We start from the raw sequence: 27694 nt of genomic DNA on the forward strand, positions 1-27694 counted from the left end.
GCACTTTTTGACACATTTAGAGTGCGATTTAAGCCATTCTTTTTAAAAAATCACGACAAAAGCGCCCGAAACTGTAGCCGTATAGTAGGCTTCCCTTTTTTTCGAAAATCTTATGTCTTCATCTATGTATTTTTTTTGCCCAACCTTACCCATAAACAGCGCAACACTGCCTTTCGCATCGTATTCAGTCAGTGCGATTGGTTTGGGAAAATCGCGCAACTGGCCTCTGCTTTCCACATCGGGGCACTGCAGGAAAAAAAAAATGACACTGGCCCAAAGTGGACCACTGGACTCCACTAGACCATGATGTCATGGAACGAAATTCCCTCAGTTCCTGCGCTACGAGAAGACGGGGGGTATATTATTTGCAGGCTGTCGAATTTATTTGATTATCGTCTTGTAGTTCGTGCGGCATTAAGAGAAGGCTGTGCCTTTTACGAATTCCCGTCCTAAAGTGCGAGTTCTATCGTCACCAAGAGGAATCTTTCCTGTCATTATTATGGAAAACACCGCCCCAAATTTTGTCACAAGACTTTGAAATTTCGTGACAGGTGACTACCCCACCTTAAGTATTAGAGCGTAACAACTACTTTAGTAAGTTGCTTGCATGATCGTACTCCTTGTGGGCAGATTAAATACGGACTGCAAGCGCCATCATAATTCCGCCTGCACTTTAATGAGGGCCTGATGAGATAGGCGATGATGGTCGCACTTACAGTTCTTGTTTTGAGTTATTTCACAAGATCACCTAAACCTCATATAGCAGATATTTTTCTATTTGATTTGATCTGCTATCTTCGTTCTCTGCACATTTACTGGAAGGATTTGTTGAGTGGGAAAAGTGAAAATATTCCCATCATTTCACCTATATACATTCCCGAATTAAATGTATTAAATGGAACAGGGTGACAGTACGTGTAATAATGTGCGGATTTTTTTTTTTCAAAAAACCAGTACAGGTTTCTGAGGTTCTACTTACTTTCTTTCTTTGTTTTTTTTTTTTTTTTCTGTGCTTATTGTATCCTCCTATTTTTTTTTGTCTCCAATTTTTTTATCTCATTATGCTATTCCTATTTGTCTCAGTCTCATGTTCGCGTAGTGTATGCATCTCTACTGTTACGCGTATTCACTCGCGTTTCTTTCAATCTTTCAACCACTACCATGCTGGCAAAAATCCCAGCGTTTCTTGATGGGAACTCGCTTGTTCATTTCAATGATAATTTGGATCGTCTTTTGGTTGGTAATAGTGAAGGGTTAATCAAAGTCTTCAACCTAGAGGAACCTGAGTCGGAACCCACATCTATTGACATTCCAGAAAACTTGACATCCTTGACCAGTCATGGCAAGCGCATTATCTTGACAAACACAGAAGGACATTTGGCGATTTTGAATATGGAAGATAATATCACCGGAGATGAGTCTTTTGATATAATTTACCGTTCCGAACTTCCTTTGCGAGATGCAGTGTTCATTAACGATGGGAACAGAGTGATTTGTGGCGGAGATGATGATAAGCTAGTTGTGATTGATTTGAACAATGGAAATAAAACTTCAATCGTTTCTGTACCAGATCAGATCGTCAACATCGCGTACAATACTAACGGAGAAATTGCATCTGTGGCTCTTTCAAACGGTGACGTTCTCATGTACTCTGTTATCAACGAGTCCCCCGCACTTATAGAAAAGATTACGGGTGCAATAATTTCCAAAGTGAACACATCAATAGATGTGGTTGACTTCAAAGGTGAACATGCACAGGAAATTGCTTCCACAAAACCGGTGTGGTCTGCAGACGGCGAGGTTTTGTTTTTACCAACGGCTTCCAGCACAATAAAGGCTTACAATAGGGTAGATTGGAACCCAACCGTGGAGTTCCGCCCTCAAGCAGAATACTTGGTTGCACTTGGGTATTCTCCGAACAAGAAGTTCCTTGCGCTGCTCCACAAGAATGGACAAATTAATTTATTTGACATTCGCACGGGCAAATTCTTGAAAAAGGCTTCCCTAGATCGACTTGAGTCAGGCAATCTCCCAATCAATTTTGCTTGGTTGAAGAATTCCATCTACGTCGGCTCAACGAATGGTGAACTCCATTCAATTCTGATTGATTTAGATGACTCCCCTGACGAACGTGCCATAAGCGCTGAAGTTGAGAGTCTTTTTATGGATGAGGCAAGCGAACTGGAAACTGAGGAACGTCTGTCAAAGGGTAATCCACAGGCTATTAGAAACGGCATCGATGATTCCATGATTATTGATGAAAATGATGACATGGACAGTGAAAATGGTACATCCATTTATAATACCGCTGTCGATGAATATCTTCATACTAGGAAGAAACGTCAAAGAGTTCGTCCAGAGGATCAATTCGATATTCCATCGTTCACCGCTAACTCAGATATTATTCCATACTCACCAGGATCGACGCCTTGGATAAAACCCTTGAACTCCTCGTCGAGCTCAGGGATGAGAAGGTACCTTTTCATGAACAGTATTGGTTATTCTTGGTCTGTTAAAAATTCTTCGGACTCCGCAAATGAGCAAAAAAGCATTACAATCTCATTTTTCGACAGAACTACAAACAAAGATTATCACTTTATTGATAGTCACAAATACGACCTATGCTCCATGAATGAAAGAGGAGTGGTTTTAGCATGCTCTGGATACAAGAATGAAAAATCTACCCACAAGGGAAAGATTTTTTATAGACATCACAGCAACACAAATGATTCATGGGATAGAAAAATTCCCCTTTTGCCAAATGAGTACATCACTTCGATTTGTCTCACATGCACAAGTGGAGAAAAATCATCAGATTCAATAATTGTCGTCGGTACAAACCTTGGATACGTAAGGTTCTTTAATCTTTACGGACTCTGTGTAAATTTGATGAAATTATCACCCATAATGACCTTAATTGCTTCGGAAGTATCCACTGTTTTCATCGTGAGTCAAATTTCTCCACAACACTTCACATATTCACTTTTAGATGTAAGTGATGATTACTCATTTTTGCAACAAGATAGAGCCATGCCTTTACGAGTACCTTCTGGCGGGGTGCCTATTTTGAAAGGCATTTTTTTCAATGAGTATTCCGATCCGTGTGTGGTAGCTGGTTTTGACGATTCCCTTACCATATTGTCACATTGGAGAGAAGCAGGTAACGCAAGATGGGTTCCATTACTCAACTGCAAAGATGTGGTTACGGATTACGGTCTTAATGAATCGAAAGCGAATTGGAAAACTTGGCCATTGGGATTATTAGATGACAAGTTTATTTGCTTAGTATTGAAAAATTCCAACGAGTATCCATCTTTTCCGCTCCCATTGCCTATTGAACTTGAAATCAAGCTTCCAGTTAAATGCTTCAAGTATTTGGAGGCTAAGGATACGGTAGGCGAGGAGGCGAACGAAGACACATCAGCAAAGATCAGCAAGACCCAAGAGGAAGATCCCGAGGAACAGTACTTGAGAAGCTCAACATTAGGAAGATTATTGAACTCATGGTTGACAAACGCAGAGAACGATGAAGAGCATTTGGAAAAGTTAGATAATTACAGCGTGACATTTGATAAATCCTTGCTCAAGCTTTTTGCTAACGCGTGCCAGGAATCTCGCCTAAACAAGGCCTTTAGCATCGTGAGACTCATCAAGAATGATAAAGCCTTGCTCGCTGCTTCTAAAATTGCCGAAAGGTTTGAGTATCTTAATCTTTCGTCTAAGATTAGTAAGCTTCGAGAAGATTTGATGGAGTTCGATAATGACCAGGATCAATGAAATTACATGAATTACAATTAAGCATAGCGAAATTTCTCATTGAATTATAAGTAAAGAAACATCAGTAAATGGTTCAACCACACGACTGAGGTATGTACAATAAAGGGCCATGTGGCACAGCCAATTCGTTTCAAAAATCATTAAATTCATCAGAATTGTTTCTTAACCCAGTGGAAAATGATTGGGGTGACCCACAAGGCACCGGCAATAAGACCAGCAGCTTTCAATGTGTCATAGGCATATTGCTCTTGCAATTTCTTTTGTTCTTCTGTTGGTTGAGCACCAGGTCCGCCGAACATAGTATAGATTGATTTGGCTGAGTAATGTTACGACTACTCGAGACTTCACTAAAATTTTCGTTTGCTCCATGTATGGGCACGTGATTTACCCGGATCGTTATGCACTTCTTCTCACTTCAAGGTACAGACCCTGCGGAAGAACTATACGGCCATGACATCTATAAAACCTTTTAAAATGGAGGATCTTTTCGAGATCAATCCAGTTAACTTAGACCCGTTTACGGAAAATTTCAATCTCCTGTTCTACTTTCAATACTTGTGCGACCATCCACAACTTTTCTTCAAGTCTGTAGAGCCTGTGGCACCAGACTTCCCAGACATCAGCGGCTACATGATGGGGAAAACAGAAGGCCAATTAAGCAAGAAAGAATGGCATACACACATCACGGCAGTCACTATCAACTCTGACTATCGTCGGATTGGATTGGCCTCCGATTTATGCTTGCATTTAGAACGCATCACTGCAGTCAAACCCTATGAAACTTTATTCATTGATCTCTTCATGAAAGTAACAAATAATGTGGCTCGACAGCTCTATGAAAAGTTGGGGTATTCGATCTACCGCAGAGTGGTAGGATACTATGGTTCGGTATATCCTACAGACAGAAACGCCATAAGTGACGATGACGCATTTGACATGCGCAAGGCACTACCCTGTGACACTAAAAAGGAAACTGTAAGGGAAAACGGCCAAAACCATTACGTTTTGCCACAAGAAGTTGTCTTTTGACTTGTCCCACTAGTGACTGCTTCTGCAAACCCGATTTCCTTCATAGAGAAGGACCAAGTGCACACCCGCACCCCACTTATTTTATCTAGTGCATGACAAATAGAATCGCCTTATTACTATATTTTTCACGCTAAATTATGTCGAGACCTACCTCTGTCGCCGCAAGGACACTCCAGCGTGAAGTTTTGTCGAACTCATCCTCGAGGTCAGGCTCAAGAGCCCGTACGCCGATGCCTGATAGCGAGGAAAATGGGCAGTTAGATGTGAACTTCAATTCGTTAGAGGAATTGCTCTCGCGCAAGTTGGAATCTTTGAAAGATTTGTTACTCCAAAGTGAAAATGAAGAAAATGAAAATAGAGACTCTATGATTGCCGACTCCCACGATTATTTGCAAAAAAATGTCGAGGCTATGAGTAAGGCACGAATTACTTCGGACTCCACATCCATTAATGACATTCTCTATTCGTTGAGGCATAGTCGAGCTGAAGTGTCATCTCAATCTCGTGAATTTCTATTGGCGCAGCTATTCAAATTGGTGGTTACAAAACCGATTGTTATTTACAACGAAGAGCATGCTGGCACAAATGATTATGTTGGGGAAGAACAAGTTTCATTCTTGGCCAAAACAGTAACCAGTGGGGATTACCGCTCACCTAGTGAATTTATTCTTCTTTTCAGATCACTTATTAGTCTTTTAGTTAGCGATCTTGAAGATTTTGGCGAGATCGTCTCGACGGATTTTCTCGCACATTTGGAGAAGTTGATTACCGATCCTCCAAACGCAAATGTCACATACGAGAATAAGGCTAGTGTGATATCGGGATATTGTGGCTTGCTCCTTGTATTGTATTCTGATACATCTGCGTTTGGTGTTGATGACAAGATTAAGTGGCTCATGGAAATTGCTCAAGGATTCGTTCATAGTTCCATCACCTTGCAAAAAGAATTGGACTCAGGTGACCGTGAGTACTCAACTTTAATGGATGCAAGAGATGACGAAGAGTTGGTAAGCGAACAAGAAGGCAAATTGCGAACCGAAGCCAACATTGCGATTGCTGGAATCCATGGCGTCGCTGTTTTGCTCACTTTACTCCCAAAAGGTGAGTACTTGAATGATTTGCTTAGTTCTCTCGCGACGGAAGCAATTGAGATTATGGATAATGATGTCAACATGGACCTATCGAAAGCCGGAGCAAAACTCCTTGCATTGTGTTACGAATTGTTTACTTACGATCTGGGTGATCAAGAGGACGATGAAGATGCTGATGCGGACGAAGAATTTAATTACAATGCTCCATACTACGAGCAAGGAGCTCTACTTAACATCTGCACAAGATTAGCTAACATGAGTACGAAGAAAGTGGGTAAGAAGGAGAAAAAGGAAGTGAACTCATTATTCAGGGAAGTGGCTAACACGATATCATTCTACACTGATAAAGAGAAGAGAGAAGAAATTTATAAGAGGTCGCCTACGGGAATGGAACTTCTTTCTGAATCCACTAGTGCAACTACCTTGAAGTTGTCTCGGTCCAAAACTATTCCAATAAATAGTTGGTTCTTATACTTCAGATTGTTGCACCTCAAATGGTGTTTTGGATTTGGTCTTCATGACCAGCTTGTCTCTAATGGCAATATTCGTTCTATCTTGAGAGAACCATTGACCAAATACCAGTCGAAATATAACAACGATGTGGATGACGCAACATTTGGATCTGGTTTCACGAGGAACGCTCTCACTGATGTAGAGAGGTTTGCAAAACATGAAAAGAAGCGTGACAATGATATTAAGAAGGCAAGAGAAAATAAGATCACGCAAAAGCTCGAAACACTTGAGTTGAATAAATAATTCTCTAGTTAGGACTTCTTAAATGATTTATATATTCTGGCTGTAGTGACGCTTGCTTGTATAGCAAGATCAAAAGTTATATTTTCGGCTAAAGGATGTCGAGTTCCACTTGTACTGAATCATTAACTCGATTGAGTTTTAATTTGGACATGTCTGAAATCACGTACGACGCACCCGCCGCAGTAAGAACGTCTTTTCCAAAAGTGGTAGCAAGACCCACTACTGTGAACCCGCCTTGAACGCCTGCTTTAATCCCTGTTGGCGCATCTTCGAAAACAATTGCCGTAGTACTTTGCAGTTCAGTTGCATTTTTTTCATTTAGTTGTTCAAATGCGGCGAGATATCCTTCTGGATCGGGTTTTCCATTGCTTACGTCGTTAGCCGTGATGAAAACCGGAGGTTTCAGATAACACTTGAACAACATTTCGAACCAACCGTGAGCCAATTTTTTTGTACCAGAAGTAACAATTGCCCAACTATTTTGAAAGTCATCATTGAGTATCTTAAGTAAAACGGGCACTCCATCCACTGCTTTGGCCAAATGTCCGTAGTTTGCCACGATCCCAAATTCAAAGTCGTTGATTTCTTCGGGTGTGTTCCGTCTATAAGGAAAATGCTTCAGGAAAGACTCCACAGTCCTAGCTCCATGGGCTGATGCGAGAAACTCTACTGGATCAATAATATTTGCAGGGTATGTCTTGTTATGTTTCTCCACCACATCATGCCAGGTCTGTTCCACCGCAGGAGTGGAATTGACTAAAGTACCATCGAGGTCAAAGAGAAGATAGTTTGTGGTGAGTTTAACCATTATTGGGAAATAGTGGAGACAAACCGAATTCAAGAGGGTCCCCGCATAACTCCTTTATATAATGGGTTGATTATAAATACAAATCCTAAAATAGTATGTGGAAGAAAAACAAAATGATCAGACATGACGCTTAATATTGAACAGCTCTATAACATGTGTAGCATTAATTTCGTTAATACGACTACTGGATAACAAAGTCGCTCACATCAAACTTTTCGGATGAAATGCCCATGTGACTAATGTAATCCACCGCTTCGGCAGTCAATTTCTTGGTAGTCTCATCGTCCCACCCAAGCTCCCTCTTCATAATTTCAACAACACCGTCAACAGCACCCAAAGCTTCTCTAGCATTCAAGAACGCTAATCTAGTTCTTCTGGCCAAGAAATCAAGAGGAGTTCTGGCGTATTCGTACTTAATGGAGTACTTCAACTCCGCAATTGTGAAAGGCTCATCGAAAGACTGGTACGACAAGTTGTTACCAGCGCTAGCGGATTCTTCCGAAGGCGTGAAAGTTCCACTGGCAGCCAAGGTCACTGGAAGCTTGTTGTAATCTGATTCGGCATAAAGTTCCAAAATGAGGGATGCTCTCGAGCCATAGTTATGACTCAAGTGCTCGGCCAACTTGAGAGGAATTTTGTACTCGTGGATCAATCTTGCGGAAAAGTTCTTGGAAAAATCTTCTCCACCAATGAGCACGATCTCGTTGGTTTTGCATGGACCAACCTTTTTACCAAAATCAAAATTCTTCACCAACGTATCTACTGTTTCCTGTGCCATTTCTCTGTATGTTGTCCATTTACCACCGGAAATAGTTACCAAACCGCTGTCAGACTTGGTAATCAAATGCGAACGAACCAATCCTTGTGTCGAACCAGCATCTTTTCCCTTAGGCAATTTGGAGGGGTCACGAGCCAATGGTCTGATACCAGACCAAGCAGATAAGACATCTTCTCTATGAACTGGGAACACAAGATATTTTTGCAATTCGTTCAAGATGTCTTTGATTTCTTCTTCGGTTGGAACTGGATTTTCTGGAACTTTTTTCAAAGCGTTATCAGTTGTACCAGCCAAGACCTTTCCTTGCCATGGCAAAAAGAACATAACTCTACCGTCGGACGTGGATGGGTCTAACAAACCCAATGTAGAAGGACCATAGTATTCAGGCAAAACAACGTGGACACCAGACGAAGGAACAATCATCTTAGGGGACTGCTCTGTCTTTGGAGGCAACCCTTGTGGGTCCTGGTCCATTTCCAAAAGCTTGTCGGCCCAAGGACCAGTTGCATTAACGGTAGCAGTGGCTTTAACAACAAATTCGTCTCCCGTCTCACGGTCCTTCGCCAAAACACCAACCAATTTTCCATTTTCCTTGATCAATTGCTTTACTTCAACATAATTCAACACAGTAGCACCATGGTTAATCGCAGTGATGGCAAGGGATGAGTTCATTCTAGCATCGTTGAAACTACCATCGTGATAAACACAAGCAGCTTTCAAGTTGGAGCTATCAAGCATAGGAGCCAAAGCACTTGTAGTTTCTTTGGAGAAGATAGTCGAGCTTCTCAAGTTCTGGTAACCCGCAAACCAATCATACATCTTGCACCCAATGAAAAAGTAGGGCACCTGCCACCATTTGTAAACAGGAATCATGATTGGTAGAACAGAACACAAGTGAGGAGCAGTACGAAGCATGTTGCCTCTTTCATTCAAAGCCTCGATAACCAAATCCAACTGGTCTTTGGACAACTGAAAAATGGCTTTCTCCAAGTATCTGACTCCACCATGTGCCATTTTGGTAGACTTGGAGGAGGTACCCGAAGCGAAATCTTTCTTCTCCAACAAGCAGACATTAAGGCCACGGCTAGCGGCATCTAGAGCAGTGCCTGTACCGGTAGCACCACCACCCACAACCAAAACGTCAAAGTTGGCTGTGTTTTGCACCTTTTTCAAAAGCTCACTTCTTGAAGGTGGGGCATCGAGAGAGGTCATGAGCGGTTTGTACGATTTAGCATATTGGTGCTCAGTTGGTTGTTTGATGAAGTCGAGATAGATAACTGTAGCACCAACAGCTCCACCTGTGGCGGCAAGTGACTTGAAAAGAGTTGACTTGAGGAAACGAGACATGTGATGGCCTTAGTAAATTTGCACCGAGGACAAAAATGAATATGTTAGCGTAGAGGGATTTAGCACTGAAGCTTTCAAACCAGTAAGCCTCTTCGACAGTTTCAGCAGGTAAAAATGAAGAAGAAAGAAAAAAAAAAGAAAAAGGAAAAGATGTTCAAGAGTGTTGCTATATGCTCGGGTCCTCGACACTCGAAAAATTTAGCCTACAATAACGCAGTGCTCCGAACAGTATCGCGCCGCAAATTGAATTGCATGCAAAGAGCGGGGTCCGCGCAGAGAATACAACGCGAAGCAACCGGAAAATTATGGAGAGATTATGAGGTAGCATCTCCACCACAGGTTATTATACGGAAAAAAGTACATGAAAACGACTGCCACGAACTCATCAGCGTCATGTAAGACTTAGGGTTCGTGTCAGAGACGCCGCCCATGTGGGGTCTTGGTTTTTCCGACCGGGTGTTTCCTTGCACACTTGACTCATGTTCCTGCGCATGAGGCGTCCGCGGGGCATCCGTTCGACCATTTCTTTGCTCGGTCAAACATAATTAGCCGACGCAAGCAAACAACACAAGGCGGGGTTGCTACATGGAACGTGTCTTGCGTAATCGTACCTGACTTATTTGCTGTTGGTGCTCTTTGTGCCGGGACGCGTCCGGAGTTAGAGCCACCGGTAACGTAAGGCATGTCAAATTATGTGAGAAGCTCGCGTCAAAGGAAGCGCGTGGCCATGTGAAGTCATGAAGGGCGATTGCGGAAGAAAACGGCAAAACCTTACTTCACATGGCCTGAGGTGACATGTGCAAGCACTCTATTGAAGACACATTGGTTTTACTTGGCATTACTGCTTGTCGCCTTCGGTATGAGCGAAGTTTGCATTTTCCTTCTGTTCTCTGATTTTCTGTCAACGGCTTTGCAGGTGATTTGTTCCACCTTGTTTTCTCAGGGTGCCCCGGAGTGTGTATTGCATATAACCTCTTGGGAGTATACTGATGGCGATCGCACCAGACTACCTCCAAGTTTAGTGTACAATGCCCACGACCCCGGATTTAGAAAACGTTCTAGGCGAATTTGTAACTGTCACTGGAATTTCTTTGGATGATCCGGAAAATGTGGAAAAGGCCCGTGCATTGATTTCTCGCCATGGGCTGAACTTAAACAACGCAGTGCTAGACTACTTTGAAAATGGCCTAAACCATGTACCTAGCGAACCTATTTCTGAATCAGTTGCACTGACGGGAGCAGAAAGATTTGAGAGCTCGGTGGTTCATCGCAATCTTCAGGATGAGTTCGATTTGACCTCGTTTTTACCTCAGCTTCCGAAAGCTCCTCGTATAACGAACAACTGGCAATTTGAGTTGGGAATCCATGTCTCAATGAAAGCGAAAGAAGCGGCAGAGAAAAAAGCAGAGGAGAAAGAAATCAGCGAGAAAGGTAGCGAGGATTCTAGCTCGTCTGAAGAGAGAGCACCACAGAAACGAATGTCTTTCTTATGGCTAGTGGTTCTCTTCGCACTGAAATCTCTATCTTTTCTCTATTCACTAGTTCGCTATCTCTTGGGCCTCACATCCCCTTCACTTCTGCACAAATTGAAGTCATCGAAGTTTAACTACGACGATTATGAAGAGGGTTACACATTTGCGCATGATTTGGCACAGTTTGAATCTGGTTCAAAGTACTCTATCAGCACGTCCAACTATAACATGTGTTACGAAGCGGCCCAAAAAGATTACGAGTTCATGCTAATCGTGTTGGTAGACAACTCAACCGTAGGCTTCGTTGGCGACTTATTGCAATCGGAAGACTTCTTTGCTCTTTTCAACAAAGACACAGGAACATACAAAGATTCAAAACTATTTTTTGGTAACATGGACAAGGACCCTGAAGCATTTGAGGTATCATCTGCTTTCCGGAGAAGAAACACTCCATTTGTTGCGCTAGTTGGAAATGTTTCGAACAATCCTGCGGTTATGTCGTCCATGTCGATAATTTACAAATCCAGTCCTCGTTATGTTGTCTCAAATAATGCGGAAGGTGCTAATCTATCGACATTGAGCGCTTTGGCGAGACACCTTCGCCGTAATATGTCCAATTATAATCCGCAATTGGTGACTAAACGATATGATAAGCAGGAAATGGAGTTCAGTCGCATGCTCAAGGAACAACAAGACGAAGCGTATTTAGAATCTTTGCAGCAGGACAAGATTAAAAAGCAAGAAAAGGAATCACAGTCACAAGAACAGGAAAGAAAAGCTACACGCCATCGGAACAGAATCGCATTTCTTCGGCACATTAAAGAAAGCGATTTCTTTCAATCTCGAGTGGAAAATTCAACGGCTGCAGACGTTGTCAGAGTTTCTATAAAATTGCCCGATGGTAAGAGATTAATTCAAAAGTTCCCCAAGTCGTCTGCGGTGCATGAGGTGTATTTATTTGTTGAGATGCATCTAGTTGAGCTAGATGAAAATTTAGAAGGATCGGTAATGGGGGTGGAGGACTACATTAAAGAGTATGACTTCAACTTCGAGCTTTACAAACCTCTTCCGAAAACGGTATTACCATCGACTCTGCAAAGTATCGAGGAGTTTGGTGCCTTGAAATCGGGTGACAGTATTTTGGTGGAGTACCTTGATGATTAGCCTGTTCAGATTCATTTTCTAAAGTAGCATTTGCCAATGGGACTTAATGGTACAAATTTGTAGCACAACCACAATAATCTAATGTCTATGAACGAAATGTTCGGGTAATTCTTTATCTGATGATGAATATCTTGGGAAATTTCCGGAAGTTCAAATTATTTGAGCCTAGCTATTCGACTAGAGTGACGCAGACAGAGTGCAGGTGTAGGGGTTTCTTGGCATATCCTTCCACACATGTTGACTGCGACACTTAACTTCATATCTACTTGAGTTATTTTCCTTCAAAGCCACCCATTGATATAATATCCGAAATATTTTGCAAATCAAATGTCAAGCCGTGCGAGTAGGTTGGAAGCCGAAAAATTGGCCATCATCCAAAAATCCATGTCTAACCGGGGTCGGTCCAAGTCGCCCTCGGGAAGTAACTCGAGATCTTCGTCTACACTGTTGGATGACTTCAACAACAAAGATATAAAGTGGTCGATTACAAACCATGATCCGCTGGAGAGAATGGACCCCAAATCCCAAACTGGGGCCGATGACAGTAATCCTAATCAGGTATGGGACAACGAGGTAAGTGAAGAGGAACACATCAGTGACGACGAAGATGGAGAAAAGCTTCAATATGATGGAACAGGTAATATTCTACCTAACTATGCATGTCATGACGACAAAATGAATGAAATTTCTAGCATATTGGAGAACTCAAACTTGAACGACAGCACGACTATTAAGAAACTCGAAGAGCTTACCGCAAACGAAAGGGCCGTTGCCAATGCTAAAAATATCGGGTCGGAGGTAGATAAGGATATTGTTGCCAAACTCACACAGAACAAACATGCTCTTACAGGTAGCGACGAATTGGATCTATTTAGATCTGATCAGGATGCCGGATCTAGACGGCAAAAGTTGGAAACGTATCAAGCTTATAGGAAGAAGATTATTGATCAGGAAAATGACTACTTACGAAGCCGGGAACAGTATCAGGCGCTGAAAGGTACTCCGTCCCTGAAGCAAGAAGCTCTGCCGTCCGCATCCGAAGAGGACTTTATGATACCTTATACTTCTGCAGTGGAAGACAAGTTGGATTCTGAATTCGCATCTCAGTTGAATGAAACGATAAAGGAAGGTGAGGTGGACTCAAATATCTCACAATCTCGTGTTATTCAGACTATCACTAGAGGTAATTTTTTCCAGCTTGTGAACCCTCAAGTTAAACCAAAAATGTTCCTCCTCTGTATTGACTTCAGTCCTGAGTCTATCTTTGCACTTGAATGGTGCTTGGGAACGGTCTTAGTGGATGGGTCGGTTTTATTTATTGTTTGTGTTATCGAAGACAATGATAGCAATCATAATTTGAAGGGAAACACACAGAACGAGTCAGCTAGAGAAAAAGCAAGGCTTGATATGTTACAAAGAGCAAAGCAACAGGTATTAAACTTGTTAAAATTGACGAAGTTGCAAATTCATATCGTGATTGAAATCATACACCATCCGATTCCAAGGCATTTGATTCTAGAGTTTATCGACAACTTGCAGCCCACTTTAGTTATGGTTGGCTCCAAAGGTCTGAGTGCTATTAAAGGTGTTTTGTTGGGCTCTCTTTCAAATTACTTGGTAACAAAATCCACTGTTCCGGTGATGGTGGTGCGTGAAAAGTTGAAGAAGATCAATCGGTTCAAGAACGGCTCTTCGATCTTCTCAAACAATATTAGACCTCTTACATTATCCGAGGCGAGAATTGATTAAGTTTCTTTTCTGACCTTATTTCTTTGGTTTCAAGTATATCATTCAATTCTGCCCCAATATGTTTTTTATAACGCGCTCCTCTTCTTAGTAATTTACGACATTACAAAGTTAACTCATTAATATTTCGTTCCATATCTCGTTCCTAATGTTTACCATAAATAAGCCGCTATTCTCAGAGGTAAAGTTCCGTGAAAGTCCTCTTGGAATTCGTGAATGTAAACCCACATTCAGGAGCAGGGCATTTGCGAGGTGCGCTGACATGAGGATTTAGTATTGTTAGCCGCTCGTTTTTCTTCGAACGCCTTCCTGTCGGTCTGTTTCCAATATTCTTGATGCATCTTCCGCAAAAAACATGCCCACATTTGGCCATAAATACTCTCTTCGAAAGCTCTATATCTGCTTCGAAACACTGTCGTATACAAAACCAAGGGGCGTTGACTCTGTATTTCTGTGCATGTTCGGCCAAATTCTCATCGTATTTAGCATCGGGCTGAAAATCCTTTGGGATTCCTTCACCCAAAATCACTCCACACAACTCACACATGTGGTTTTTCTCGGGAGATATATTGCTTGTGTATCCCTCCACCTCCCCATCCGCCATGTATTGTTTCTGCATTAGCATTTTACGGTTATGGCGGTTCTCACTTTCAATTTTGCGGTCTAGGGTATTCTCGTCTTCGAGTTCTAGTCGACGCATGATTACACTTGACACCTCATCTGGGGGTGAAAACGAATGGAACATACGGAAAAGTGCCCGTTGTTGACGAAGCACCATTTCTGGGAAATTCCCGATTCCAAAACGAGCTTGCCCGTTTTCTTCATTATGATCATAATCCACAAACAACATGGCATCATTATTGCGATGGCGAGTGGTCCTCCTGCGCACATTCCGTTCCCTCTCTCGAGGTTGCGGCGACTGCTGAACTGGAGTCGGCTGTCGCCGTATTATGGGTGGCGCTGTTTGCTGGAGCTGTTGGTGGCCTGTTATTTGGATCTCGTCATCGTCCTCTTCGCCACTGTTCACATCCACAGCAGGTAAAGTTTCACTAATGATCTCAACATCGCCATCGTCTGACTCGTCACTGAGTACTTCGATAACGCTATGGCGACGTCGCGTACCGCGAGATTCGCTAGAGTTTATATTCTCCTCGACTCTTGCCGAAGTGCTTTTTTCTTGTTCACTCATTTAAATAATGGTAAAACATTCATGTATAAAAGAGCAAGCGGTAAAAAAAACTAGGCACTGCTTCCGGTGTTTCAAAATAGTTGAGAAATGACACAAAGACCCTTAAAGTTCGCAGAAAGAAATGTGTATGCTTCTTATTTTTAAGAAAAAATTGGAAGGAAAAAGAAAGTAAAAGATATAGCCAGATGATTACGCTAATGGAAGTGTATGCAATATGTGCGACAAAATTGTTGATAATGTACTGATGTTTTTTTTTCTTTTGATCTGCGTAAGAGACAGGAGATAGATTTTCCAGTAACGTTTATTTCAATGCAAAAGGGAGAAAAGGTAAAATACAAAATTATTGAAGCAAGCTTACTTCTTCAAACCGCTTCTGATGTAGCGACCAACAACAATACAATGGTCTCTTTCATAAGGCTCCAAGGTCAACTGCTCCAAAGGCTTAATTCTCTCTTCTCTCAACTTCTGCACTTCTCTAGCGAAAACAGTTTCAGCATCAACGGTAGAGTCAATACAGTTGGCCTTGATGGAGATGACAACAGTACCTTGGTCCTTCAAGAACAAGTGGGAGTTCAAGGCGATAATACGAGCCTGGTCAGGTTGGGCCACATCAGCGAAAACGGCGTCGACCATACCGATCAACATACGGTACTTTTGTGGGTGACGAGCGTCGTCAATGATTGGGATGACATTAGGTCTCTTCTTAGCCATGCTGATCAACTCTCTACCTGGTCTGTGAGAAAATTCAACTGCGTAAACCAAACCTTCAGGGCCAACCACATCAGAAACGTGGGAGACAGAAGTACCAGAGGCAGCACCCAAGTACAAAACCTTCTTTCCTGGAGCAATGCCCAACTCATCAATACCACCCATAATACCAGCAGCCAACTTGGATCTGAAAGGGTTCCACACACGGTACTCGATCTTAGTTGGAGCGGCACCTTCCTCCTTAGCTGGTTCGTCAATAGTCACACGCTTCTCACCGTAAACGGATTCACCTGGAGCCATGTTTCTGGTAACCAACAAATCCTCCTTACCTCTAGCAATAAAAACACCAGCATGTCTGTGTGGTTCGATGACAACCTTGGCTCCGCCTCTAGCACCACCTCTGGCGCCACCTCTACCACCTCTAGCACCACCACGGGCACCACCACGAGCACCACCTCTGGCACCACCTCTACCACCAAAACCGCCTCTGGCACCACCTCTGCCACCACGGGCACCGCCAAAACCGCCTCTAGCACCGCCTCTGCCGCCTCTGCCGCCGCCAAATCCACCACGGGAGCCGCCTCTGCCGCCTCTTTGATCACCGAATGCCATTTTTAGTTATATAAGTTTTGGGTGAAGAACAAAATGTGTTGAGAAAAATTTTCTAACACCCTTCTCTATATGGAGGAGGTTCTGCGGGTAACCTTTGAAAGCCAGATGGCATCCCATTAAAAATTCTCCCAGAACATGATAGACAAACCGTTTTATGACTAGAAATTTGGGGGAAATGAAGAGGCTATACTGTAGTAAGATTCAGTAGGCTTGGTGGATCTTTTAAATGCATGATGATACGATGAAAAGGTATAACAATATGACATCTGCGAAAATATCTTTTCATTGGACGTTTGCTGGTCATTGAAATGCTCCAATATACTAAACATTGATCCATATGGGTTTACATATACCATTAAAAGATTTGGTAATACCCACTTTGACTTGAAAGCGCTTTTGTGTCTCCATATGCCAACATTTATCTTCTCCACTCGATGACCATCGTGCGGCTCGCGAACGCCAAAATATTTCCTAATCAGGAAGGTGTGATAAACCGACATTGTTTAGTCAAATATCATTAACCATAATGTGTTATACTCTGCTGATCTATCAAATGATGACATTACTCCCGGTTCGGTGTGTCCTAGTGTCGTTAACTCCCGTGAATACTCAGGAATTATCCTGCACACCCATTCCGGTCTTGAAAGGACCGCACTGAGACACGGCCCCAGAATGCATGTACGTATGAACGTATCGGAAAAGAGCGGTTTCGAACTCCTATAGCATTCATTTTCTTCTTCTTTTTCGCTAAATGTGGAGTACAATATATATTGTTGCAGGCACAATTGTCTGTGGATGCCTCAATTCTTTGCTTACCAAGTATCAAGATAACCAGTGCGTCAGGAACTGTTCTAATCCAGATGTCTCCACCCATAAAATGTTCGAGCAGCCAGCCATTCAAACCCTCCAAATGTTCATCGGTGAACTAGCAATATATCTTGTTTACTATCTTCTTTATGTATCTTCTTTCTCCAAGAGGTCTCAATACACCTCGGTCGGTGAGCAACCCAAGATTACCACAAGACAAAGCCTTTTGTTGGCAATTCCTTCTGTCTGTGACATGTTGGCAACTACCCTTATGAATATCGGCTTAGTTTATACTCCAGTTTCCATTTATCAAATGACAAGAGGAGCAGTTGTGTTGTTTGTGGCAGTTATGTCTGTTTTGTTTTTGAAGCGGAGAATCCGCAAGTTAGAATGGATTGCACTCATTATTGTCACACTCGGTATTGCAATTGTTGGATATAGCGGATCTAATGCGCCTATGCAAGCTGAGGATGCTGTGTTGGTGGCGATTGGAATTGGTTTGATAATTATAGCCGTTTCATTTCAAGCAGTGCAATTTGTTGTGGAGGAGCGCATTATGAGTCGCTTTCACTTTGAGCCAATGCGTTTGGTCTATACAGAAGGCTTTTTTGGAGTCGTCATTTTGGTTGCAGCCCTTGTCATTTTGAACTTTGTCATTGGTCTGGTCCAGTCTCCAGAAAAGTTCGTGGATTCGCCTTTCAACTTGCGCGAGTCTTTTGGTCAAACATTTGGACTGAAGCAGGTTTTACTCTCGTCGTTGCTTATTATGGTTTGCATATCAGCTTTCAACTTCTGTGGTATTACCTTAACCCATCAACTTTCTGCTACAGCCAGATCCACGATTGACAGTTGCCGTACGTTATTGGTGTGGCTTGTTGCAATGGTTTTAGGCTGGGAATCATTTAGCTTTCTCCAAGCTGTAGGCTTTGTCGTCCTTGTTTTCGGAACATTGTGTTTCAATGGCGTATTGAAACCAGAAGAATGGAAATGGATTCCTACGTGTTTGAAAGATAATGTACATAAAGACGAAAGGTTGATTGATGTTGTTGATGAACCCATTGACAGAATGTGAATAATACGGCTAATGTTATTTTATCCATCGGTAGATTCATAATCGGTATATTCATAAAACGTACAAGAGTACATAATGCGACCAAAAAATGCAAATTCTCAAGTAGTCATTATTAAGAAGAAGAAATTATTGCACAATTTATAGAATACCAGCCATGTACAAGAAAAGCTTATTGAATAAAACCTGTAATCAAAAACAAAAAAACTTGTATCAGTGGCAACAAAAGTATAAGCAATTGAAGTTACCTGCTTCTCCAAAAGTACCCAATGCAGTAAAGAAATCGGAAGTTCAGTGAAAGATTTATTAGACTACACTAACCTCACTCAATAGAACGCTTATACTAGTCTTTACTTGTCACATTTTATATCCATTTTCTATCGGAGAAAAATATTGGGTTAAATTCTACTGACCCTATTGATATGAGAAGAATGATTGGAAGCGTCCATGCAATTGAAGCACTTTATCCAACCTTACCATACGAAATGGCCTACTCTTTACCATAGAGTATCTTCATAGAAGATAGATGACATCCTACCACCACAATGTAGTCTCAATGTAGTCTGTCCATATTTGTTGCAACTGTCCGTAAACATTGGCTTTCATGGGATCTGCATGCAAATAGTAATCGTATTGTAGTCGTGCACGCGCACGATTGCCACTAACAACCACAAGTCTTAGTGAAGCGAACAACCAGCAAAATACGAAATGGTACGTCTTGATTCTCTACTGTGAGCATCTTGCAAAAACTAACATTATAGTCCTTGAGAATTGTTCCCGAAAACAAACAGCTTTCTGCTGTGAGCACAACTACCTTTGGTGAAATTTCACAAAATGCGCCCGGCTTGCAAGACACTTTGAGAGAGCAAAAAGGTCCATTAAGCATAGCTCTGAAATTGAATGACCGCCACCCTCTTGAATCCCGTATTGCAAACTGGGAAGAAACACAGCTCCAAACGAGATTGGAAATGTACAGACGTGTATACGGGGCCAGTGAACCAATTAGAAGGACGATGGATTTGAAGATCATTGAGGCAACTGACTTTAAGCCCCAGGTTCTCGGCGGGTCCGATAGTATGCACAAAGATATTCTTTTAAATAAAGAGGCAAGTGTGGATTGGGAAGATGTTTACAAGGGTGGTTTCGAGTATGGCGAAGCTAGAGACTTCCATTCCGAAATGGAAGCGAAGCTTGGTATCTAAAGCATTTTTACTGGGAAGCAGAAGTCTTTTACAGTACCTTTTATAAATGTGAATTGTTTGTGGGTCCGAGTACTCGAAGCATGGAATCATATTGTTCATGAACACTCATGCCACATATTGCTGTATCCATCTAAAATATATCATCCGTTTGTATGTTATCAATGGCACATTCCTGATGTCTCAACGCAGAACAGAGCGAGGCGTAGATCTACCAGTGAGCGAAATACTCACAAAGAAAGAAGATACAAAACATTCCAGACAAGTAACTAATAAATCAAAAATAGACAAAGACTGAAGGAAATTTTACAAACTAGAAACATTAGAAATTGACTAGCCTGAATTTTTGTGGCATTAGTTGACATACGTTTGAAGAGGCCAAATCGGGCATCTTTACACCAAAAACCATAGCTCGCACTGGGTCAAAATTTTCCATCACTAGTTTTTCTTTGACAAGCTTTACAGAAAAATTTTCCGACTTTTCACATAATCAATTTAGAAATGTCCCAAGCAACCTGGTATGTATGATTAGAAGCAATTCACTCGCTTTATACTAACTTTCAGGCCACGTAAGCCCACCTCAGATCTGATGTTCGAAGATTCAACTCTGCCTTTTTCTACTTCCAATCCTTTGGTAAATACAACGTCCTTACCTGTTTCGACACCTCCATCAGCACCGTCTACATCCCATATTCCTGCAATATCCCCAAATAAGGGCAGCAAAGCATATCCGATGCGGCAGATTTTCCAAGTATGGTACAACAACAAAGACGCCATTTTGGATGTTAACGTTGAAGTCAAAAAGGGCGAATCATATCGTCTTGCAAAACCCCAACAAGTGTATCATTTGGATTTACAGCATCCAGAGGTGCAGAACGCTGGAGCTTCGACCCATGAAGATGGAGTCACTGACATTGTAAGAGAAGAGATCGACAAACCCAAGGTCGGTCTTCCGCCCAATCTCCCAGTCCCTAACAAGCCAAAACCGTCAGAGGAAATGCAATTGGTTGAACCACAACATATACAGTGGATTTACCTCGACGCTAGCGGAAATGAACAAGGACCGTTTACTGGAGATGTCATGCAAGAATGGTTTTCAGATGGATATTTGACTCCAGATTTGCAGATTCGGCGGCAAGAAGAAACCAATTTTCAGGCCTTGAAGGACTTCTGCGATAAAGTCCATAATTTCTTGCATCCTTTCTCCGTACCGCTACCAGATTTATCAAGAGAAATACCTATGGCAAATATTCGGATGAATCCAGATTTGAGCAAAACTTCTGCTGATGCTGGGGTTGGAATTGGTTATTCAAATGCATCTTTTGGACCATTACACCAATATTTACCCGTGGGAAATGTTGGGGTGACTAATGTCGGCGCTAACAACGTAGGAGGAAACAATGTTACAGCCGGAATTGGTGCTGCCAACATGCGGCCATCATCTAGCAATCTTTTCGATTTCATGGGAGATCGGCCATTGCAGTTTCAGCAGCTGTTTGGCCTTAACCAGAATCTTGGATTCGGTCAGTTACACATGCCCTCATTACTTCAACAATCAATCCAACCCCAGCAACCTCAATTAGCTCGCACTAGTAGCTGGGCGATGGACCTGTCAATTGGTGGAATGGGCGCCTCTAACACCGCTGATCCAATTGGAATGGGCCTGTCCCCATGGTTGGCCGGGGTACAGTCTGTTTCTCGAGTCAGTTCCCCATTTGTGCCTGAACCACCAAAGGCAGAAGATGTGCTTCAGGATCTCCACAATTCAATGGTGACTGGAATTTTGAATGACGACTTTGTGCGTCCCCTCCCAACAGTCAAAAGGAGTGCCGTCGAAACTTCCTTTGACCTTATGGCTTCTGCTGACCATACGCCTGCGTCAGACAAGAATGAGAGCCAAGCAAGCACTCAAGTAAAGGAGGACGATATTCCAGTTTCCCTTGTTAATACACTTGCCGAAACAACCATAGCTGAACCAACAGCACATGCTCCACAATCACCAGAAGTGACCAAGAGTATTGTTTCCCAACCCGAGGACGAAGTCCATGTTGCCAATGCAGAAACTACTCCAGTCGAAAAGAAGAGTGTGACAACAGCCAAGGTTGAGGCTGAAACCACAGACTTTTCGAAACGGACCGAAGAGGCTGCCGCAGTAATTGCGCCATGGGCCAAAGCTGCAGAGGCAAAACCAGCCGTTACTTTGAAACAAATACAAGAGTTAGAGGCCGAACGGTTAGAAAAAGAAAGACAGATGAAGGCCGAGTTGAAAGCACTGATGAGGCTGGAAGCTAATCTTGCAAGCAAAGAGGACAAGCTTCCTGAGAAGGTGGCTTTTAATTGGGCCAACTCAAACCCTCAACCAACCATTAAGAAGACATTGGCCGAAATTCAAAAAGATGAAGCTGAAGCTGCCAAGGCCAAAGCAAAAACAATTTCGGCTCCCAAGCTCTCCTTAGCTGACGCTTTATCTACACTTCCAAAAGAGGAAGCCAACGCATGGACCACTGTTGCCACCAAGAAACCGCAAGCCCCTAAAAAAGCAACGCCAATGGCTTATACACCTAGCGGTAGCAGTCTTAATCCTCTGATGTTGAGAGCTGCATCAGCTAATACCTTAAACCATTCCTCTGTCAACGGAGTCGCTTTAAGAGAAGATTTCATGGTTTGGGCGCGTTCCGCAATTACTAATTTGTATCCATCGGTATCGAAAGACGATTTGCTTGAAGTATTCACCACATTGCCAGCTCACAGTGATTCAGTTCAGTTGATCGCAGAAACTATTTACAGTTCCTCAGCCACCATGGATGGAAGAAGATTTGCACAAGAATTCATGAAAAAGAGACAACAAGTTGAAAAAGAAGTTGGCAATGACGGCCAATCATGGTCGCTGGCTATTGCATCTAGTGCAAATAAGATACCTACCGTTGACGACGATGGCTGGAGTACTAGCGTCAAGTCTAAAAAGAAAGGAAAAAGAAACTAAACGTCTACCAATGCCATAAAATACTTTTTAGACACTAACCTACACTGTGAAGCCAAAACCATGTAGTACGAATACAAACCAGTAGTAGACATACAAACCCTACCCAATGATAAAATAATAGTAATATGAAGCACAGCACGCATCACCTTTCAAAAGGAAATCAAATTTCGAATTGTGATAATTTGTCAACAACGCTGTCGCTAGTTCCATCTTTCATTTGCTCAAGCATTTTTGTCACAATCTTAACATTTTCCTTTGGAATCAATATGATGGCCGATCGCGCCATCGAGAGGTAGTTCATTTCAAAAGTACTACTGATGACATCTGGAACTGATTTCATGCTTGTGAGAAGACGACTGGCCACACCAGCTACTATTCCTGTTGAGTCTAGTGGAAGCTTTGTCAAGTCAATAGTGATGGGAATTATAGTTTCTTGGGATGAGCCGATTATACTTTTGTAGTCAAATCCCATACGCGCCCTTTCTCTTCTCGACCCTGGTAGAATGAGGGACACACTGGTATTAGATATTCTTGTGATTGCAAAATAAGTTGGAACTTCGTTACTAGCGATGCATTGAGCTGCTTTTAGGATACTTCTTTTCGTTTTACCACGGCGAGCACTTGTTAAAAGAAGCTTGACTTTTCTGTTGATTACTGAGCTGATACCCGCTTCCTTGAAAAGCTTCAATGTATTGCTTTCGAGGTCGTGAGCTGTGAAACCACGGAGTGCATTATCTTCTTCAGTAGGTTCAGGCAGATTCATATTTTCTGCAATATAGCTTCTAGACACTTCTGAAAACTGGAATTTGTGATTTGATAAGATGTTCATCACTTGCTTTTTGTAACGGAATGGAATTAGAACAATGTCTGTATAATGACTAGAAAGAAAAAACAAAGTGATCTTATGTTCGGAAAGTGGTCTAGTCAATTCCAATATTCTTGCAGAGTTGTTGAAATCGCCCTCGCTGTCCACTTGCAAATTGAGATACGGTTCATCAAGTACGATAACATCATTGTACTCTAATTGATGAGCTGTTTTTAGAGCTTCATTGAAAAGCACATCGAATTTGTGAGTAGAGCAGATCACGGTGCATTCTGTCGGAGTAAATGCAATATGGAAAAAGTGGTCATCTTGTTCTTCTTCAGAGTCATGATGACTCGAAGATTTGTTTAAAGAAGCAAGATCTGTACCACTTCCTGAAGATGCGCTTGCAACATCATGTTTGCTTGAGTTGTCCACCTTCGATTCGGAAAGGACTCTTGAAAGACTGTTTCTTTTGATTCCGGAGTTAGACGAAAAATGGCTGGAAGCCATAGGATCTAATTCATTGACTGAATCATCACTTTCATAGGTTGAGTCTTCGTCATCGGAATCCAGATATGGAAGTTCTTGTTCCAGATCTGAGGAGTATTCTGGTACATTTTTAGCTTCTCCGTGAAGTAACTGGAGGATAGGTGAATTGAAAAGCCACACTTTATCTCGAGGTATCGATAATATTGAAAGCGGAACGGGGTCCAATAAAACTTGACTGCTCATTATCGGCTAAATAGATTGAAAGATGATGATGCTGATAGAAGTATGGGCATAGATCGAGAAAGAAAGTACAGACGGAAGGCAATATTATGTCTTCTTAAACACAGGTGGGGAGGTGTGAAAAAAATGAATCATCCCCCGGTTACCCTCGGAAGTATACTATTTCACATCCGCGATTGACTCATGTTCATGTGATGTACCATGAGTCAAGCGTGCATTTAAAGTTTATATATTCGTTAGATAGAAATGATCTGAGGAGAGACTTTGAATTACAAAGGTCAAATCTTGTCTAGGTTATGCCTCTCATAAAAGGTCTCCCATAGCTCAATCGCTTCCTTTTGCGACTCGATAGAACTCTCAATGAAGATTTCAACGCTGTTACGAAAATCCTCAATCCTCTCCACTTCGAATTTGTCTAATTCAGACTTTATGGTTTCTGTTATAGATTGAAAACTTTTTTCGAAGTGAGAGACTTTTTGCTTTAGTTTATCCACTTCAAAGGCCAACATGTTTCGCTTCTCCTCGGATGATTTGTACTTCATGTTAAGTTTGTCTAACGCTTCTTGTTTCTTTTGTAATTCCAGATCAAGGTTACTCAATTGGGTGTAAATGTTAGTTCTTGTCTCGAAAACATACTTTACGGAACCAATGATACGCAAGTACTCTTCAATGGTGAAACCAAGAGTCAATTGATCCTGCAAATTGACGCGTTCAAGATTCTCCTTCAACTTGATATGTACTTCAGCAAATGCCCCTAAAAGCTCCGAAGTCACCTTCAGTATCTCTAAATCTGCTAGCGCATCAATTGTTGATGCAATTTCATCAACCACCGCAACAATGTCAGCTCTTTGGTTGGCAATAAGTTCCAAGGATTTGTAAACGGTTTTTAAGTTGTGCTCTAGATCGTCAATGTATGATTTTTTCTTGGAGAAGAAATCATCTGGCTCCTGCACTTTTGTAGTCATAGAAAAGAGGGAGCTCATAAAGCCTGTCGATGTGGAGCCCGAGATTACAGCCGGAGAAGAAGTTGAACTAGCATCATCATCCGTTTTGTTCATGGGCGCTGTACCGCTGATTTGTTCTCTTTCTTTTGATTGAGCTGCAAAGTCTTCGCTGGTAAGAAACATAACAAAATCAGGATCGTTGGCAAGAGCTGGCACTTTACTAATCTTGGCAAGCATCTTTTCAAGCGACAATCTTCTATTCTCAATGAAGTTTTCATTAAATCTTCCGATGTAAGTCTGCTTCGATGGTGGAGGAGGCACTATGAGCCCAGGATGATTGTGTTGAAGTTGATGGTATATCCATCTGAAATCTCTGTACCTTCTTGAAGAAGTAATGTAATTTGAATTATTAGGAAAGAAGCTTGAGGAAGGATTCTTGTTTTTGGTCCGTATGGCATAAACGATGTGAGCTGTGGCTATATCTCCAACCTTCACTGGGTCGCCCACGCTTATTTCCAAATCGTTTCCGTCAACGCCAGATGAAGTACTATCACCACGTACCGGAGATTTTACATCTGACGGTGAGGCTAATCTTTGAAGACGAGCTTCTGCGCTTTCAGGAATGATATTATATAGTGGTGCATCAGCAGCCTGAACCAAAAGGCTAGCTTTGCCTCCTGTCGCTTGGCCTGTAGTGTGTTCAGACGTAGACTCTGCACCTAACGGTCCCAATGGATCGGTATCAGAAGATTGAGAGCTCCCCAAATGTTTGATCACAGTCAGTGAAGGATAGCGTCTTTTCCTATGTGCTTTAAATTGACCATTTTTCAATTGCGAAGATTTTGACGGCGACGTGACAACTTCTCCTGAAGGTTGATGATTATCACTACTGACAGCAAGTGGGGCATTACCTTTATCGCGAAACAAAGACTCACCGGGTTCAACTTTGCTAAGCAATGAGCTATTATTCTCGAGATCGATGCTATCGGTCCCACTTGTAAGCTGCGAGAGCAACTGTGACGTATGTTCCTTTCGTTCCTCCTTTTGGAGTTCAGACAATTGTTCTCTTTCCAACTGATTGAAGACGGAAGTATCACCAAACTTGGAATCATAATGGACAGCTTGTTCTTCTTGAGCAGGGTTTGATTCGCCGCTTTCCGAGCCATTCTCGTCGTTTTCATCCTTGTCACTATCTGAATGGGAATTGAGGTTTACCCCAGCAAAGCCAGACTCTAGCGTAGAATACTTCGTAGACGAGAGCTGTGTCGAGGGCGAAAGGATATCGTCCCAATGGGAAGCTGTTAAGTCTTCGTCCATTGCGGGAATGTGGATACACAAATTGAGTCTTTGTTGGTTAGTCTTGGAGAAGGAGAGAGTGCACACTAGAATAAAGGTGCGCGGGAATCAAGTTCACGATTAGTAAATGTATGAAGTACTCTAATAAACATTACACTACTTTATAGTTGGATTTTCGCAAATTTCACTTGCAAAGATGCATCTCTATTCAATTATATGTACTTTATTTTTTGTACTCCGGTGATACGTAGTCTATGGTGCACAGTAACCACCATCCACCAAAATATCGGTACCTGTGGTGTATGTAGAAGCGTCGGATGCGAGATAAAGATAAGCACCCACAAGTTCTTGCGGTTCACCCTCTCTACCCAAAGGAATCAATTGTTGCCATTTCGTCTTCATTTCGTCAGGAACAAAGTCTGAAATTTCCGTTGCAATGTAGCCAGGAGAAATAGAATTCACACGTGCAAATGGGGCCCATTCAATAGCAAGCGATTTGGCAAGATGGATGCATGCCGCTTTGGCTGCATTGTAAGGTGCTTGGAGTTGGGGGATGTTGACAATATGGCCCGACATGGAAGCAGTGATAATGAACGAGCCTTTGCCGTTTTTCTTGAAGATGCGACCTGCAGCCTTAGCACAGTAGTAGACACCATTGAAGTCCAAGTTGACAATTTTGTGCCAGCTGTCTACACCTTCCACATCAATGCATGGGCCTTCCGTCCATGGCACACCGGCATTAGCAACGAAAATGTCTAGTCTGCCAAAGTCCTTTTCGATTTGCTCCACAGTCTTCTCCACTTCTTCGGGGTCGGAAACGTTACACTTGTAGGCTTTGGCCTTAACACCGTATTTGTCCACCAAAGACTTTGCCTTTTCCTCAGCAGGTTTCGAGTTGTACCAGATGGCAACATCAGCTCCAGCTTGGGCGTATGCTTCAGCCACAGCCCAACCAATTCCACCGGAGGAGCCAGTCACAGAGGCAACTTTTCCTTTCAACGAAAACAACTTGAGCACATTGTCCTGTGGTGCTGGTGCCTTGGTTGGGAGAGGTCCGATTGCGTCGTTGATATGAGATTGAACCATCTTGAAGTTTGTAATGTGGGGTAGTAAACAATTAAGTTGCGTTTTCTTATAAAGGTTTTTTCTTTTCCTTCGTGGCAGTTGCCTGAATTGCTTTTTGGGGACGAGCTACCATAATTGGCTCTCCGGGCACCTCTTATATATGTTTCAAGTGGGTGACCCGGAGTTGCTTTCCATGTGTATGCACTTCCTACCCCCACTCCCTGTGCACACCGCGGAGAGCAAACGTTGCGGCGGAGTAGCTCCGAAACAGGAAGCTACGTACTCCGAGAATACGAGCAGGTGCCACTTTGTCACTTCTG

The 27694-nt window shown here is 42.4% G+C and overlaps 15 protein-coding genes across 15 annotated transcripts; 8 read left to right on the forward strand and 7 right to left on the reverse strand. All coding sequences in view use genetic code 12, as the record gives it.

Moving 5' to 3' along the window:
• Window positions 1-1161: 1161 nt before the first annotated feature.
• On the forward strand, window positions 1162-3777 carry FOB63_002478 (chromatin-binding protein; the record flags this gene model as incomplete). The annotated part of the gene is made up of 1 exon (XM_002616472.1): window positions 1162-3777. The coding sequence occupies one exon, from the start codon at window positions 1162-1164 to the stop codon at window positions 3775-3777; it is 2616 nt and encodes an 871-aa protein (XP_002616518.1).
• A 450-nt stretch (window positions 3778-4227) lies between these two features.
• Window positions 4228-4806, forward strand: NAT3 (peptide alpha-N-acetyltransferase complex B subunit; the record flags this gene model as incomplete). The annotated part of the gene is made up of 1 exon (XM_002616471.1): window positions 4228-4806. One exon carries the CDS (start codon window positions 4228-4230, stop codon window positions 4804-4806), a length of 579 nt encoding a protein of 192 aa, XP_002616517.1.
• Window positions 4807-4943: 137 nt separating this feature from the next.
• FOB63_002480 (uncharacterized protein) lies at window positions 4944-6653 on the forward strand (the record flags this gene model as incomplete). Its single annotated transcript, XM_002616470.1, has 1 exon — window positions 4944-6653. The coding sequence occupies one exon, from the start codon at window positions 4944-4946 to the stop codon at window positions 6651-6653; it is 1710 nt and encodes a 569-aa protein (XP_002616516.1).
• An 88-nt stretch (window positions 6654-6741) lies between these two features.
• Window positions 6742-7461, reverse strand: DOG1 (2-deoxyglucose-6-phosphatase; the record flags this gene model as incomplete). The annotated part of the gene is made up of 1 exon (XM_002616469.1): window positions 6742-7461. The coding sequence occupies one exon, from the start codon at window positions 7459-7461 to the stop codon at window positions 6742-6744; it is 720 nt and encodes a 239-aa protein (XP_002616515.1).
• Window positions 7462-7642: 181 nt separating this feature from the next.
• On the reverse strand, window positions 7643-9586 carry GUT2 (glycerol-3-phosphate dehydrogenase; the record flags this gene model as incomplete). The annotated part of the gene is made up of 1 exon (XM_002616468.1): window positions 7643-9586. The coding sequence occupies one exon, from the start codon at window positions 9584-9586 to the stop codon at window positions 7643-7645; it is 1944 nt and encodes a 647-aa protein (XP_002616514.1).
• A 1028-nt stretch (window positions 9587-10614) lies between these two features.
• Window positions 10615-12222, forward strand: FOB63_002483 (uncharacterized protein; the record flags this gene model as incomplete). Its single annotated transcript, XM_002616467.1, has 1 exon — window positions 10615-12222. The coding sequence occupies one exon, from the start codon at window positions 10615-10617 to the stop codon at window positions 12220-12222; it is 1608 nt and encodes a 535-aa protein (XP_002616513.1).
• A 327-nt stretch (window positions 12223-12549) lies between these two features.
• On the forward strand, window positions 12550-13971 carry FOB63_002484 (Imp2'p; the record flags this gene model as incomplete). The annotated part of the gene is made up of 1 exon (XM_002616466.1): window positions 12550-13971. The coding sequence occupies one exon, from the start codon at window positions 12550-12552 to the stop codon at window positions 13969-13971; it is 1422 nt and encodes a 473-aa protein (XP_002616512.1).
• Window positions 13972-14143: 172 nt separating this feature from the next.
• On the reverse strand, window positions 14144-15157 carry HEX3 (SUMO-targeted ubiquitin ligase complex subunit; the record flags this gene model as incomplete). Its single annotated transcript, XM_002616465.2, has 1 exon — window positions 14144-15157. The coding sequence occupies one exon, from the start codon at window positions 15155-15157 to the stop codon at window positions 14144-14146; it is 1014 nt and encodes a 337-aa protein (XP_002616511.2).
• A 354-nt stretch (window positions 15158-15511) lies between these two features.
• NOP1 (rRNA methyltransferase) lies at window positions 15512-16477 on the reverse strand (the record flags this gene model as incomplete). Its single annotated transcript, XM_002616463.1, has 1 exon — window positions 15512-16477. The coding sequence occupies one exon, from the start codon at window positions 16475-16477 to the stop codon at window positions 15512-15514; it is 966 nt and encodes a 321-aa protein (XP_002616509.1).
• A 751-nt stretch (window positions 16478-17228) lies between these two features.
• FOB63_002487 (uncharacterized protein) lies at window positions 17229-18356 on the forward strand (the record flags this gene model as incomplete). The annotated part of the gene is made up of 1 exon (XM_002616462.1): window positions 17229-18356. One exon carries the CDS (start codon window positions 17229-17231, stop codon window positions 18354-18356), a length of 1128 nt encoding a protein of 375 aa, XP_002616508.1.
• A 705-nt stretch (window positions 18357-19061) lies between these two features.
• FOB63_002488 (uncharacterized protein) lies at window positions 19062-19555 on the forward strand (the record flags this gene model as incomplete). The annotated part of the gene is made up of 2 exons (XM_066102241.1): window positions 19062-19064; window positions 19115-19555. 2 exons carry the CDS (start codon window positions 19062-19064, stop codon window positions 19553-19555), a joined length of 444 nt encoding a protein of 147 aa, XP_065958389.1.
• Window positions 19556-20141: 586 nt separating this feature from the next.
• FOB63_002489 (uncharacterized protein) lies at window positions 20142-22535 on the forward strand (the record flags this gene model as incomplete). Its single annotated transcript, XM_002616460.1, has 1 exon — window positions 20142-22535. One exon carries the CDS (start codon window positions 20142-20144, stop codon window positions 22533-22535), a length of 2394 nt encoding a protein of 797 aa, XP_002616506.1.
• Window positions 22536-22695: 160 nt separating this feature from the next.
• FOB63_002490 (uncharacterized protein) lies at window positions 22696-24072 on the reverse strand (the record flags this gene model as incomplete). The annotated part of the gene is made up of 1 exon (XM_002616459.1): window positions 22696-24072. One exon carries the CDS (start codon window positions 24070-24072, stop codon window positions 22696-22698), a length of 1377 nt encoding a protein of 458 aa, XP_002616505.1.
• Window positions 24073-24347: 275 nt separating this feature from the next.
• Window positions 24348-26330, reverse strand: FOB63_002491 (sorting nexin 1; the record flags this gene model as incomplete). The annotated part of the gene is made up of 1 exon (XM_002616458.1): window positions 24348-26330. One exon carries the CDS (start codon window positions 26328-26330, stop codon window positions 24348-24350), a length of 1983 nt encoding a protein of 660 aa, XP_002616504.1.
• A 231-nt stretch (window positions 26331-26561) lies between these two features.
• On the reverse strand, window positions 26562-27395 carry SOU1 (SDR family oxidoreductase; the record flags this gene model as incomplete). The annotated part of the gene is made up of 1 exon (XM_002616457.1): window positions 26562-27395. The coding sequence occupies one exon, from the start codon at window positions 27393-27395 to the stop codon at window positions 26562-26564; it is 834 nt and encodes a 277-aa protein (XP_002616503.1).
• Between the last annotated feature and the right edge of the window lie 299 nt (window positions 27396-27694).

The sequence above is a fragment of the Clavispora lusitaniae genome, assembly GCF_014636115.1.
Source record: "Clavispora lusitaniae strain FDAARGOS_655 chromosome Unknown tig00000078_pilon, whole genome shotgun sequence".
NCBI lineage: Eukaryota > Fungi > Ascomycota > Pichiomycetes > Serinales > Metschnikowiaceae > Clavispora > Clavispora lusitaniae.